The sequence below is a fragment of the Astatotilapia calliptera genome, chromosome 20 (genome assembly GCF_900246225.1).
Source record: "Astatotilapia calliptera chromosome 20, fAstCal1.2, whole genome shotgun sequence".
Lineage (NCBI taxonomy): Eukaryota > Metazoa > Chordata > Actinopteri > Cichliformes > Cichlidae > Astatotilapia > Astatotilapia calliptera.
The window spans coordinates 607,501-622,729 of NC_039321.1; the positions used below are offsets into that span (position 1 = coordinate 607,501).

The following is a 15,229-nucleotide window of genomic DNA, read 5'->3' on the forward strand; positions in this document are numbered from 1 at the left end:
GGGAGTATCTGCCATCAAACAAGAAGACAGCCGCATGTAGCTATGATGATGTTTGCTAGTTCACCTTACATGCATTAATGTAATAACGTGGTTAGCCTACTCAACGTAAATTACACACGAACAACATTAAGCTCCTCACGCAGAGAAGAACGGCTGCTGCTGCATCATCATCCTCATCATTTCTGCTACACTGGCAGGGCTAGGGGCCAGGACTCTCCTCTTCGGGTTCTTGGGGGATTTCTGTGTGTAGCACTGCTTTCACACAACAACACAAACTGAGGGTGCTCTCCTCCTGCCTGGTGTTTGGTACTCAGAGGCTAATACTGGCAACAGGAAGCCTGCACAGAGGGTCACTGACCCGCCAAAACATCACCGGCTGCCCTCTGACACCCCTAGAGGCCATTGCCAGATCCTCCTGTCTCAGGTAAGCCAGGCACCCTGTCCACCACCGGACGATCTGATATCCTCGTGTTGGTGTTGTTCCCAGACCATCATGAAAATGTTGTTCCAGGTTCAACATTGCAAGTGACCAATCACATTGTTGTGACGTTATTCTTTTGCGCGCCAAGCCATTCGTGCATTTATGAAATTCCAATGTTGCAAGGACAATATCAATTCTGCTTACTGTTTATTAAAGGGTTATGGTTAGGGTTAGGGTCAGGGTCCGTTGATCAGCGGACAGAGGCGGTTTCACGCAGCTTTAGTACAGTTTTTTGTTTTACGACGGTTTTTCCCGAAGTCGCAAAAGTATGATGTCACAACATTCTGATTGGTCACTTGCAATGTTGATCCTGGAACAACATTTAGTATGTTGATCTGGGAACAACACCAACACGAGGATATCAGATCAACCGTCCACCACCTTTCTGACCCGCTGCCCTCAGGTCAGTCAGGTCACTCACACACAGACTCAGACCTTTGTACACCTCCTTCACTTTGTTCTCCCATGAGTGCCTTTCTGTTGTTTTAGATGTATTTCTCCTGTCTGTCCTTTATTCTGCCGTCTCATTATTTATATTTAATTCCTGCACAGTTGCCGTGGAGCACCCATCATTTTGTTGTATGTGTCCAATGACAATAAAGAGATATTCTATTCTATTCTACTCCATTTTGGGGAGCGCCATCCCTCTGTTTACCTGCATGTCACCACACTCACCTGCCTCCATTACTAAATCAAGGACCAGTCCGTTTGTATCCGTCACGTTCAGGATCCACCGTGGATTCCTCCGTGTCGATCCGCAGCTCGGCTGTTTTGTGGGAGCTGCTGGTTTGAACACCTGAAACATCATTCAGCCAAACACCTGCTGGGAGGATCAGAGCCTTCAAAGAATTACACCTGAAACTCTACAAACCCTAACCCTGAACAGGTCACATACAGCATCCGTTACAGATGAAAACATCTGTAGCTAAAAACACAGAAACCCTCCCACACCACAGACAATCTGAGCGTTTTAAACACAAAACCTTAAAAAGTCCCTGTGTTGCTTCTGCTGCTGGGATAAAGACAAAGGCTGGAAACACACTGACGGAGTCACAGAGATGAGTCTGCTTCATGGCGACTGCACCCACCAATAACTGTCAAACTCGATTCCACAAGGCCCAGAGACAGGAAGATGAAGATGAAGAGGAGATGCAGCAGGACGAGGGTGGAGAAGGAAGAACCACAAAGTAAAAGCAGATAAACTCTCCCTGCATCACCAAGATGATGGTGGGGACAGTGAAGCCTCCATGAAAGTGTCCTGATGGTTCACGTTTACTCTGCAGCTTTGGTTACGATGCACAGCCTGATTCCTCTGATGTTAGTAACATTTCTCAGTCAATGCTCTGCTCTTTAGTACATCTGTATTTTGAAATGCCGCAGCCTGTGTAGTTTTCCTTGGCAGTAATGTTTCATTGTTCCTGCCAGCAGGTCAGCTAGATCCTCACCGATGCTGGATCCTGTGAAAAAGAAAGCAGCCAATGAGAGAGGTTTGACTTTCTGCTGAAAACAGGCTGAAGCATGAAACATGCTGATGAGACGATGGGCAGGTTCTACGTCTACTGTTGCTCTATGTGTCCTGTGTAAAGCTGGGACAGCATCAACAACAGAGGAAAAACGTAACCGAGTGCATTCAGTTTGAATATGGAAGAAAATGCAGTGTTTTCTAATAATATGAAGTAAATGGTAAATGGTCTGTATTTGTATATCGCTTTACGTAGTCCCTATGGACCCCAAAGTGCTTTACACTGCATGCACCCATTCACACACACATTCACACACTGGTGATGGCAGCTACCTTGTAGCCACAGCTGCCCTGGGGAGCACTGACAGAGGCGAGGCTGCCGGACACTGGCGTCGTGCTAAAATATAAACCCAATCATTTCTTACAACTTAGACATAAACAAAAGTTAATGTGATTGAAAAAACAAATCATCTTTGTTTAGCCCCCCAAACTAATCACAACTTTTCCTGAAGTAAAATTAGTTACAGATTTAAAAAGCAAACAGGCTCAAGTATTCTTACTGTTTAAAAAAGACAATGATGGATAAAAATGCTGTGTCACAAGAACAGCAATCAGTACTGGTCCCAGCACAGAACCCTGAGGCACTCCAGCACTAATCTAATCAAAAACAGGAATCTATCAAACGGATTTGATTTATTATCAAACCATTGATCAATACTTCTTGACACATGTTGTAGGAACTGGGGTCTAATCGGAAGGTTGGTGGTTTGGCTCTGAGACGCATCAGAGAGCAGCTTGGGTTGGTATCCTGCTCAGGGATATTTGGCATGCAGACTGGAGCAGCTGGGGATTGAACCACCAACCTTCCGATTAGGAGACCCACTCTTAACACAGCTGTGATTACCTGGCCGCAGGTAATCACAGACTGCCATGAAACCAACAGAAACCAACAGAAGTCACTAACAGCCCGCCGTCCACAAAGGCGTGGTTTATGTGTCTGATTCATATTTATGGCCTGCAGCAACTTCCTGTCAGGAAACAGCAGAGTGTTGAAACACCGACTCTGGCAGCACTGCTGGACAGTTAGCTTCGAGGTGTAAGCCTGGCCCCTCTCTGGGTTTGAGGCTGGGCAGATTTGAATGTGGTGTAATTTAAAGACACAGAACATGTATGTGTGGTGTTGTTTAGTTAGAGGTGAGTAAAATGTGTGTCTGGCTCATAAACGGTGTTTCCTGAGCAGAGGTGTGAACTTTGAGCTCTCCGTGCTGAGGTCTGTCACCTGCTGTTGCGTGACGGAGGACAGCGATGACGGAGCACCTTCTGAAAATTCTCATTGTCGGTGATGGAAACGTCGGCAAGTCTTCCTTTGTTCATCGCTACGTCAGCGGACAGTTCAACAAGACCTACAAGATGACGGTGGGAGGTAGGGCTGCTTTACTCTTTTGAGTCTTTGAAACATTGGCAGGGTCTGCGTGGTGTGTTTGGGTGCCCTGAGACTTTGCATGGTCATCAGAAAACTTCAGAAGTCATGTTAGAAATAGCAGGCACTAACCTGAAACTGGTTTTTATATCGTAGAGGAGCAGACTGATGTTCATGTAAAATCTGAAGACAGATGGAATATAAAAGTGGATCCACCACTTTGGTCCTGACTGAGAAAACAAAAACCATCAGACTGTCGCACAGCTCCTGCTTTGGGCTCATGTTACACCAGATCATGACTTAAAAGAGCTTAACGTTTATCTGTCCCACCACGATTGTCTCGTTCCCTTCACCTCTTCCTGAATTAGAAATTTTTCAGAGAAGTCGTGTTATTCAAGGAAATTTGCTTACTGTGGGAGTTCCCTTTAAACCGTTCCTCAAGGGACCTTATATTTATTATACACACACAAAGTGGGTTTTTAATTTAATTCATTTCAACTTATATATGTCTCCCAAACTGGAAGCTGGTTCCACAGAAGAGGGGCCTGAAAACTGAAGGCTCTGCCTCCCATTCTACTTTTAAATACTCTAGGAACAACAAGTAGGCCTGCAGAGCGAGAGCGAAGTGCTCTAATAGGGTGATATGGTACTACAAGGTCATTAAGATAAGATGGGGCCTGATTATTTAAGACCTTGTATGTGAGGAGCAGGATTTTGAATTCTGGATTTAACAGGAAGCCAAAACAGGAGAAATCTGCTCTCTCTTTGTTGAAGGAGCTCTGTAACTTGTCCTCTAGCACCACCGTCAGGTCAAAATGTATTTTTCATCTCAGGACCTCGGCTGTTTTTAACTTTATGATCTAAAACTTTGTTTCTTACACAAATAGCTGGAGTTGATTTTCAGACTTTGTCCTTTGGTTTGCTTTGACTGGCGACTTCAGTCCGCCGGTCTCTACAGCTACATTTGAACCCATCACATCAGGAGCGCTCCTCCTTTTAAACCAAAGCTCCAGGAAATAATGAGGTTCACAGTCTCTCTGCACGAGTTGAATCAAATGAAGAGGAGATCACTGATTATTTCACAGCCTTCAATCTGTTTGCACGATTAGAAACTGGGGATTAGTCACTTGATTCAGACCCCAGGTGTACAAAATACTGAATGAATAATTACAGGATGAGACACGTTGTTAATTTCAATGTTTATACATACCTGGAAGCAACTGAGAATGAGTGCAGGTTCAGCTGGACGAAACCAGCTCTCACTTCTTTGCGCTTAATGAATAATTTCACAGAGGTTTCACTTCAGAAGAAGCAAAGTGAAACTTTGAGTTTATTTTCATATTTTCCTGTGTAGATGTGCCTTCAGTGGCGTTTCATTTCTCTCTTGCTGCGTCTCTAAAACAGACTGTTTCCTTCTGCAGTGGATTTCTCCGTTAAGCTGCTGCACTGGTCGGATAAAGAGAAAGTCCGACTGCAACTCTGGGACATCGCAGGTACAAAGAAAGTTTGGCTTCAGCTTTTTTAAGCTCAGTGGGTCAGCTGATGCTAAGACTGGTTAAATGACGTAAAACAAAAACTCGACTTGAGAAAAAGATTAAAACCAGCAGACATGACACGGTGTGCAGGTAGAACAACAGCAAACGTTTGAAGTTTGAGTCAGTGTGCTCTACAAGCTTCTGGAGGCTTTGGTGCACCTGTTTAGAAACTGCTTTGTCTACCTGACATAAAGGGCTGTGTTTGAACTGAACATCTTCAATCTGTTTAACAACAATACACTCAAACAAATAATGAAACAAAAAAACTAAACTGAACATTTTCAGACAGGAAGAAAACTGAAAGCAATTAAAAATAGTTCAAAATAAAATAAAAATTAAATTCAAAATATCTAACGCCTCTGCATTATTGACTGGGTCATGGATGGATGGATGCATTGGTGACACACTGACCTTTGCCTTGTCTCTTCAGGCCAAGAGCGTTTCATATCCATGACCAGGATCTACTATAAAGGGGCGCTGGGCTGTGTGGTGATGTTTGATGTCACCAGTTCCTCCAGTTTCTCCAGCTGTCGCCACTGGAAAGAGGACCTGGACAATAAGGCCATGCTGCCCAACGGAGACTCCATCCCCTGCATCCTAGTTGCTAACAAGGTGATTGAGTGCATCCAGCTAATGAAGGATCCACCAGGAAGCTTTGAGGTTCAGGCTAATGAGCACAGGCTGCTAACATGCAGTGAGTCACCTGACTATAAACTCAGTCTTTCTGCTTCGGTCTGTTTGCAGTGCGACCTCGCTCACAGGGCTGTCTCTGCAGACACCATCGACAAGTTCAGCAAAGCCCACGGCTTCATTACATGGATGGAGACTTCAGTCAAAGACAACAAGAACGTTGGAGAAGCCACGAGGTAGGAAGAGAACATCAGAGGCAGAGCTCAGAGAATTCATTTTTAGGAATTTAGAGTTAAACCTGGACCAATCCAGTAGAATCCCACATCTCAGTTTTGTGTTATGTGCAGTTTTATTCAATAAAATGTAACATGCAAGAAGGAAATTAGCTTATGTTAGCACCTGCTGAAGCTGGAATCAACCTGAAGAGTCAGGCTACGTTCACTCTGCAGGTCTTGATGCTCAATTCAGATTTTTTGATCAAATCAGATTTTTTTGTCTGCTCGTTCACACTACAAATAAAATGCGACAGCAAACGCGCTCTAGTGTGAACGCTCAAAGCGGCCGCATGCGCAAAAGAAGACGTCACACACAACGCGCTCTGCTTAGACCCAGAGCAACAGTATTGTTTGACTGATGGTCTTAATATAAAGACTTTGGACTTCATGTTTCCCAATTTTTGCTTTAAGTTATTTTGTTATTTACATAATAATGTAGATAACCTAATAATGATCCTTACTGCTGTTTTAGAGGATAGCTGCAGATTTCTGTCAGAATCTGCAGATTATACAGTACAAATAAAATGTTCACGTTTCTCCAACGTTGTCTTCCCAACAGTTTCACTGGATGGACAGGAAGCGTTCACGATGTCTTCTCCGGCGCTGATAATTGGCGTCTGTCTTGTGTCAGTGACGTAAAAGACGGATTTAATGCGACGTGACCATCAAACAGCAGTCGCTTTCTAAAACATCAGATATGTATCGGATTCAGGACCACATACGAAAGTGACCCAGGTCGGATTTGGAAATATCGGATTTGTCACACCATGATCAGATATGGGTCGCGTAGGGTCAAAAAAATCGGATTTGATTTCGCCTGCAGTGTGAACGTAGCCATGTCTGTAGCTCCTCTGAGGTCCTCCTCCTCAATAACACCTGTGGGGGAGGGGGCGTTTCTATAACTCACCAGTTTGTATTATTAGGGGCGTGGCCTCTTTCACTGACACAGCCAGCTGTAACTGCTAGCTGTCTGCTAGCTTTTAAATAGCTAACAACTTCATATTTGCTTCCCTGGTTTAAATGGAACGACGGCTTTATTCTTTAAAGATGATGCTCTGAATGTTGGAGGGACGTCCTGCAACAGCTTGTTTTCTCCGATCATTGAAATTACTGAAGCTCAGAGCGAGCAGCTCAAAGAGTTTCTGACCAGGTCATCGTCTCGCAGGTTTTGGTGGTTTTGGCTGGAAACAGCTGAGATGTTTTTGAACATTATCGAGGTATCCAGGCCGTCTTTCCTTTGACACAAAGATCTAAGATCTAAAGCAAGAGAGAAAAAGAGTATTAAACAGAAAATTCAATCTGATCAATCAGGAAAACACATCATTAAAGCTGTGAAATCTGTGGCGTTTCAGGATGCTGGTGCAGGAGATTCTGTCGGTTCAGTCCACCATGGACCCGATTCACAGACCTGAAGTCCGAGTTTATCCTCACCCGGACTCAGAGTTCAACAGAAGCTCAGGAGGAGAACGAGGCTGCTGCTGAAACCACGAGCATCACTCGGAGCACAGCAGGAAGTACTCTTCATGTGCACGTGAAGTGTAGGACTGTGAACTGTCTCGGAGCTGATTCTGGCTCTCCCACCTTTAATAGTTTCATTTTGAGCTAAAGGTGTAAATTAAACCAAGTTCAAATAAAGATCCGGGCCTCGCCTAAAGCGAGAAGCAACACTAAGGACAAACACGGGTATATGTTTCACTGCTGTGATCAGAAACAGGTGAGACACGTTAAAGGTCCGATGACGTGACGCCGAGTGGGGAGCACAGGAAAGGTGCTGGAGACAATGGTGAACAGGAAAAGCTTTTCAAACACACAGCACATGACCTTAGCGTGTTTAGCGGTTTGTACGCTGCACCCTGATGAGAACAAACCAGCCTCACACAGCAGAAACACAGTCGAGGCTTCTGCCACAACTTCACCTACATCCAAGGTGCCCAGAGAAGGAAACTAAGAGATTGAAGCTCCAGAAACACTCACATACATTCATATTAAACACCTTCGTCAATTAACTTTATTCATTTCAGCTTCGTCAGTCCTGATCCACATGAGTTTGAGAGTCCTGGGTGGGGACCCAAACCTGATCTTTGACTAAACCTCTGGAGAGTAAAAGAAGTCGAAGAAAAGAAGTGAAATGATGATGACATACTAAATAATGAATGACACACACCTCCAGCCTCCAGCAGAGGCACACGAGCTAACAAAAGAAAAGGTCTGGTTCAAACCTTTTAAACTGAAAAGGTTAAATTCGTGTTTGGGAATCAGCAGGTGTGCCACCCAGGTAAGCAATGCGAAGCAGAGGCTGAACACGGAAAGGTGGCGTTCAGCGTAGGCGTGGGGACCAGAAGGAGCACATGGAAGGTGAGTGTATCGTGAGAGAACGAGGTGCAGAGCGTGCTCGGTGCAGCCGTCCATCATCTCCCATCACGCTGAGTCGTCCCGACACGTGGCGTCCCCGTGCTGGCGGCGAGGCGTGTGTGAGTGGGTGCTGCACAGCATCAGTGGGACATGCACGGGAGCTCCGACCTGCTGCGAGAAATTCTGCTTTGAATTTTTACACTTTTACTCTTGCTGACAGTTTTTAGCTTCTTTTATTTTTCAGGTTGTCTCCTTGTTTCATTACCTGTTTTACTCTGGCAGTTACCTTCCCTCTGCGTTTCAGTTTGTTTACTTCCTGCCTCTGTCTGTTTCCCTCCTCCTGTGTTTCCCTTCTGTTTCTCAGTGCCTCAGGTTGATTCCTTTGAGCTTATTTGGACTTTCTGGGGGTTTCCAGGATAACCAGCATGCTTTGTGTATTTCCTTTTGCCTGACCTGATGTCATCTGCATTTGTATCCAGTTGTAGCACAGAAACATTTTTCAAAGAAGGCCTTCGGACTGTTTTTCTAGATCTGATTAATAAACATGCTAAAAAGTCAAATACCATCTTATGATTACCCAACTAAGTAAAGTAAAGATAATCAGGCTTATCCTCCCAGGGTGTCATTTGTTTCAGTGAGAGCCAGAGAAACCTGAGAAATTCTTAGCTTGGATTTGGAGCAGGTTCATAAAATGGTCATATTAAGCTTTGGTAAAATTACTTTAATCCCCCAAACAATTGCAGTGAGTAATATCAGGAAACCACAGCCACGTGATCAATAAACTACTTCAGCTTCAAAGAGACCCTCACCACCTCACGCTGTTTTAGTCCATCTGAATTTATGCATAAAGTCAATGTAAATTTCCCCGATGAACATTGATAACATCTGAATTCATGCAGGTTAAAGTATTTCAACTTTAAGCTACTGCAAAAAATGTCCCATCAGCTGCAGGACGACCTAACTGACTCCATCGCCAGCACTCTTTGGTTCACTTTTAAACAGAGCTCAGAAAACATCCAGTGTGACGGGGCGTGGGGCGGCTGCAGCTGATACACCTGAGCTCAATCAGCTCATCACGCCTCCCCTGGATAAAAGGAGTGGACTGGGTCCAGAGTTATTGTTGTTGCCGCTGAAAAGCTGCATCGCAGGCATGTTTAGACGACAACCAGAAATAAAAGGAAACTGCTGAAAAGTGTTGAAACATGGTTGGATCCATCATGCATCTTTTACATGCAGAAAACAGAAACCCTGGAAGCTTCTATAACTTCCAGCTGTGGGACTAATACAGGCTAAAGGCTGTCTTCTCTTATCACACTGGCTGAGTGGGCTTTCAACTCAAATGAATTCTCACGTTAGGCGTGAGGACGTCATAGCGGTGAGAAAACCATTTAATTCCAGAGTCAGAATCTTTGAGATGGTTTAATTCTATCGAAGTATAAAGTTTTTCTTTCCATGTTTTTGACCTGTCTTTGGGTTTAGCTGAAGAGTCCAACAATGATCTGCTCCTTTTCCTGTATGCTTGGATCGACTGGTTTTCCATTACAATCTGGTACTACCTAACGTGTGTGGCTGTTGTCATAGCAACACGTCTCGCATGTGCGATACAACAAAGATGGACATCAAGGTGATGATATACCTGCTGCTTGGTCGTGCGGGTCGTTTTTAGCTCCTGAACTGGGTTTCAGGTAGTTTTTAGCATCTAAATCTGAACAGCAGTGGAAAGCGACGCAGAAGCCATAAAGGTGGAACCACAGCTATTAGCATCCTGCAGCTTTAAGATTTCATTGTTCGGCACCCCCATACTCCGGGTCGCGGAGTATGGGGGTGCCTACTGGGGTCAGCGGGGGAGGGGTCACTTGCCCCTCCCTTCCTTCCCACCCCATCTCCAGCTGCCTCCCTCTTCCCGCTCCACCACAACCACCCACACATGCAGGGCCTTGGAGTAGGGGTGTGTCACCAGGGGAGGCTACCCCCCCCTCTGTCCCCTTCTGGCTGCCTCTGCCTCAATTTTATCCCACAACTTAGACATTCACATTACTCACACTCTCATTACACATACATATAGGATCTTGGGGGTGGGCACGATACACGGAGTCCAAATTACCATCAGGATGTACACCCCACCCCTGGCGTCGTTGCCCACCTCTCAATTTTAAATACACGTAGACATTGAGGGCTAGCAGGAGGGACCATGCGCTTACCTGCTGCTCTCTGGCAGGTAGCTCCATGCCCTCCTGGGTTTTAAATGCACCTTAGAACACACATGCATCAACATTACAATGAGTGGGTGGAGGGAGGTTTGGAGTCTTCTCTCACCCCCATTCTCTGCGACCTGCTGGAGCGGGGGGACTAGGAGGAGGAGTTGGCCGTCCGACTGCGGTCTGGAGTGTGGGGCCTCCCTGCTGCTGCGGAGTCGGGGCGGTCTGCCTCCCCCCACCGCAGGGAAAAGGGTAACACCGCCTGGGTCTGGGTGCAGTTCCCCCTCCAGGGGCAAGGGTACCTAGACCCGGTTTGTAGAGTACGCTTGGGGAGTGTGATCGTGTGTACAGCGTCTCTTTATGTCTGTCTCCACGTTGGTTGAGTGTGGAGTAAGTGCATATGAGAGCATGAGGGTGGGAATGGATGTTTGTATCTGTGTGTGCCTGTATGTCTGTGTCTATATGTCAGGTTGGGTGTCAGGCGCCACCTCTCTGGGGACATCTCAGGCCCTCCAAGGTTTGGAGGCCTATCTCCACCCACCACCACTTCCCCTGCCAGTGGCGGACTCCCTCAGACATCGGTGCGTTGGTGGTTCTTTGTGTCTGGGGATGGGCGTCCAGGTACACACCGGCTCACTCCTTGGCGGCCGCTTATCGGGGCCTGGAGCCTGGGGCTCGCTCGGGCCACTTCGGAGGTGGGGTGCCCCCGGCCTCTCGGCCTGGGGCTCGGTCACTCAGGCACAGCTGGCTGCCGGCGGAGCTCACGGGCGCGTCACTGCAACTCCCCCTGGCTTCTGCTCCGCGGCTGCTGAGTGAGCCCTCATCTGGGACTCTCCTCAGCTCTTTCTGGGACAGTGGCGCGGCTGCCCCTCTGTTGGTCTTCCTTGGTCTCTTGTGTTCTGGGGGCCTCTGGATGTCTGGAGTTTTGATCTCCTCCATACCTGCTTCATGCCCTGGAGGACGGGACTGTGGCCCCCCCACACCCTCTAGCAGATCATTACATGAAGGAACCTTTTAAAAACAAGCGCGTCCATGCTCAAAGGTGTACACACGGGTGATCACACCCACAAACTACACCCTTTTTGGCTCCTACCATAAGCACACTGTGTTCTGTTGATCTTATGTGCTGCACAATAATGTTTAATATTTAGTATTTACTGTCATATTCCCATATAGGGCTTTGGAGTTGACGTCACGCCGCAATGCATTGTGGGAGCGCGGCGCCATTTTCGGGGTCTACGATCCAAACAAACTCACTGTTGGAACGGCGACGACGACAAGAAACATGTTTAAAAGCAGCTCAAAAGAAAACGGACGGTATAGAGACCGATTGCGTCCAGAGGCGAAGCAGCGGTATTTGAAAAAAAATAGAGTGCATCGCAAATCTGGACCCATACGACATACGGCAGTGGAGTAAAGACCCAGACGACTTACCGCCACTGTCCTACCCCGATATCTTCACGTATCTTGTTTGTGGAGTAAGCGCTTACACAGCAAACCAGTTTCGTAATTACAAGTCACTGGAGGCGCACATCCAATTTACAAATGGCTGGGTGCAAGATTTGGCTATTTTCAAGCCGCCAAACTCTGAGTACGTCGTCAAAGTAAGTCAGCTGGAGTGCACCGAGTGAAATAGCCATTTTCCACCCCCCACCATAATTAATGTTATACATTTATCAGTAAACTGCTAAAATATTGTTACCATATTATATGCCCATAATTGTAAAGTAGATGCAAATTAACACATTGATAATCGGGCAAATTATTAACGCCAATTTGTGTCCTCCCTGTCTCCTCCTGCGAATCTTTACATAGCACATATGTCTGCAAAGTCACTCCATTTGATGTTTGATCGCAATTTCTATAACTTCCGAGACCACCAACGATGATATTATTCAGCTATAAAGTGTGATGTGAACATATTTAGAACTTACCGGAATGAAAATGTCTTGAGCACACCAGCTGATATCTGGAGACGTAACAGAACTTGATATCAGCTCGTCTCACGGCTGCTATCCAGGCTAGACGCCTTCGTTTGGTAATATCCGATACATGAGCTCCTTCATGTTGCTTCCTGGTTGGGAAAGCATAAAAAGACAATCCAAACTTATTCCCGTGCCGGTCGTAAGATCGAACATTGCAGCCGACCACACAGCAAGTACGAACCATGGCTATGCTTTGGCTCCTTACTTAGACCCCCAAAATGGCGGATCGGGCCAAAATCCTTTCCACGCCCACCCCCGTGACATCACGCTCCAAAGCCCTATATCATTGTGATGTTGTTTATTCTATTACTCTTGTTCTCTTCTGCTTGTTTTCTTTTTTCTTTCTCAGCAGGTGATCCAGGTGATCGATATATGCATTTGTTTTTCTTTTCTTTTTTTCTGCTCATTCTGTTGGTTTTTGTTTTTTGCCCTTCTCCCCCGTCCCTCTTCTCAGCTGTTTCTCTTTCCCTCTTTCTTTCTCCCCTTCTTTCCCCCAGTCAAGTCTGTCCCGTATTCAGCAAGTGAAAATAAAATAAACAATAAAAGGTGAATCAAATGGACCATTACGGCAAGGCTGGGATGGTCAATTTGGTAAAGTAAATCCGTTGGGCATCTTTCTTTGCCTTTAGACAACAATTCTGATGCAAAAGAGCCAAACGGGACAGGCAAAAAAAAAAAAAAAAAAATTTCATTGTTCAGACCCAGAAGATTCATTTATGTTTACACAGTCTATGGTTTACTTCCTGTTTTATTTTGAAGGTTTGTTGTGTGGTTTTCTTCCCTCCTTTCGTCTTCCTCCTGCTCTTATTAGCGTGTGATTATTATCCTTCCTTCTGATCTTCTCCTTTGGCTCCTTTAGCTTACTGTTCCACCCTCTCTGCGGTCCTCTTTCTAAAAACAATCAAACTGCTGCAGCTTTGGTTTGTCATAAATCAGGAGGCAATGTGACGGTCTGCAGTCAGTGTGAGGTTTCTGTAACTGATTAAACACACTTTAAATGTTTCCCCGTCACTGGAGGCGTTAATATTCACCAGTGAGCTCTGAGCTCAGAGCTGGAAACCCTCAGAGAGGAGGCCGAATGTTGGACAGATGGAGCTCCTGTCTGTGTGTCAGCCTGTCATGGCCACCCCACAGCTCACAGCGGGGGGGGGGGGGCAGTACCAGGCTCCTCAGAGGGGCTCTTTAGCCGTTAATGGACACAGTGTTGAGAGCGCTTTTCTCCTCCTCTCACTGAGGGGGCCCTGCTAAAGATGCTTTCGCCCATTTTACATGGTCGCAGAGGATTCATCATGGCTTCATGGACAGGTCGCCTCGCCCCACATATTCAGGTGGCTGGGCTGCAGGAGGCTTCTGAGAGCCCCAAATACTGGAGCTGATAATTATGGCCTATATTGTGCAGTGACCCGGCCCAATGCACTGAATGCACAGGTGTCATCCTGCTCATCGTCACATGACAAGGTGTATGTAAACAAGCCCACACAGGCAGCAGACTGCAGCTGAAGTACAGTTTATTAGAGGGTTATAGAGGCTGCAGTGCACACATCTGGGGCTTTATGCATTAGCAGCAACGATTTCTGGCACAACTTCAGCTACTTCCAAGGTGCATGGAGAGGATGAAAGAATTCACAATGCAAGAACTCCAGCAACACTTAAGGGAAGATGAACAACTTTAATAATTGACCAACGCGTTTCAGTTTGTGGCTGTTACGGGTTCGGAAAAGTTCAGTCAAACAATGGTTTATTGAGTACACGCGTGGGAAGATGTATACTGCAACACCAGCATCGATCTTCCCCGAACAGCTCAATTCAGAATGGTTTCATTCATCAGGGTTACGCCCCTTCATGCGTCACAAATGAACATGATATGCATCAGTTAGTTACAGTAAATGGTCAATCTTAAACCCCTAAAATTAGACAAAGAAGTTCCTTTTTCTATCACACCTTCCAAACAAGGCAATAAGTTGCAAGCCTAAATGGTCCCTGAGGGCTTGTCCTTTTCTTGACTTGTCTTCTGTCACCTGTTACAGGAAACAGAAAAAAATTCAAATTAACCAATCAAAACGTCATAGATAGATCAGCTGACATATAACAGGTAGGTATTGGTTAATTGGTTAATAGTAAATACTGGACTAGATCATTAATGATGAGGGCAAGTGGAGGAGACATGACCCCCACCTATCTCAAAAAAACACATGCGCAAAATACATAATAATACTATGACTGTACAAAAGAAAGGGGGGGGGGGGGGGGGGGGGGGGACAAAGGGCAGTATTTAATAATAAAAGGAGGTTGGGCCAGCAGTTGAATTAAAAACAAGAGGACATCATCACATGGGAACATATTTGTTAAAAGGTCCTAATTTATGTCTCTAAAATGTAGACTTAAGATGACATGTAGATGCTACTCCTTCTTTGGCTGAAAAAATAAATACAATTAATTAAATAAACATTACCCGTGTGAGAACAATTTAACTGATAAAATTAGAATAAAAACATAAAAAATAAAAAAGGTTCAGTTCACAAAAACTCATTGATAGAAAAGTCCTCATTCATACCTCTGGGGTGCAGACTCTTAAAGTGGAGCATGCAAAATGCTTCTCTTTTTGTCTGGATAAAATTAATATGACCACCTCTTTGGTTTAGTTTAATGGCTTCAATGCCTAGAAAAAATAATGGGGAATATGGATGTTTATCATTGGAGCGTCTTGCAACAGGGCTGGTTCGATCACTCCTCTTGATCGAACTTTTGTGTTCATTAATTCGATCTTTCAGCGGGCACGATGTTTCTCCTGTGTATATTTTATTGCACGGGCACTGTATCATGTAGATTACATTTTTTTTTGTGATTAATATTTTATTGTACTTTTAGAACACTACAGTCCACTGTGGAGA

The 15,229-nt window shown here is 45.4% G+C and overlaps 1 protein-coding gene across 1 annotated transcript; it reads left to right on the plus strand.

The window, feature by feature from the left end:
- The first annotated feature begins 3,198 nt into the window (after positions 1 to 3,198).
- LOC113013826 (ras-related protein Rab-7L1-like) lies at positions 3,199 to 7,470 on the plus strand. The gene is made up of 5 exons (XM_026155024.1): positions 3,199 to 3,366; positions 4,785 to 4,856; positions 5,329 to 5,510; positions 5,643 to 5,764; positions 7,156 to 7,470. Exons 1-5 carry the CDS (start codon positions 3,249 to 3,251, stop codon positions 7,283 to 7,285), a joined length of 624 nt encoding a protein of 207 aa, XP_026010809.1. The 5' UTR covers positions 3,199 to 3,248; the 3' UTR covers positions 7,286 to 7,470.
- The last annotated feature ends 7,759 nt before the right edge of the window (positions 7,471 to 15,229 follow it).

Coding starts and splice junctions, on each gene's coding strand:
- LOC113013826 (XM_026155024.1), top strand. CDS start 3,249: ATGACGGAGCACCTTCTGAAAATTCTCATTGTCGGTGATGGAAACGTC. Junction 3,367..4,784: donor CTACAAGATGACGGTGGGAG/GTAGGGCTGCTT, acceptor TTCCTTCTGCAG/TGGATTTCTCCGTTAAGCTG. Junction 4,857..5,328: donor GCAACTCTGGGACATCGCAG/GTACAAAGAAAG, acceptor TTGTCTCTTCAG/GCCAAGAGCGTTTCATATCC.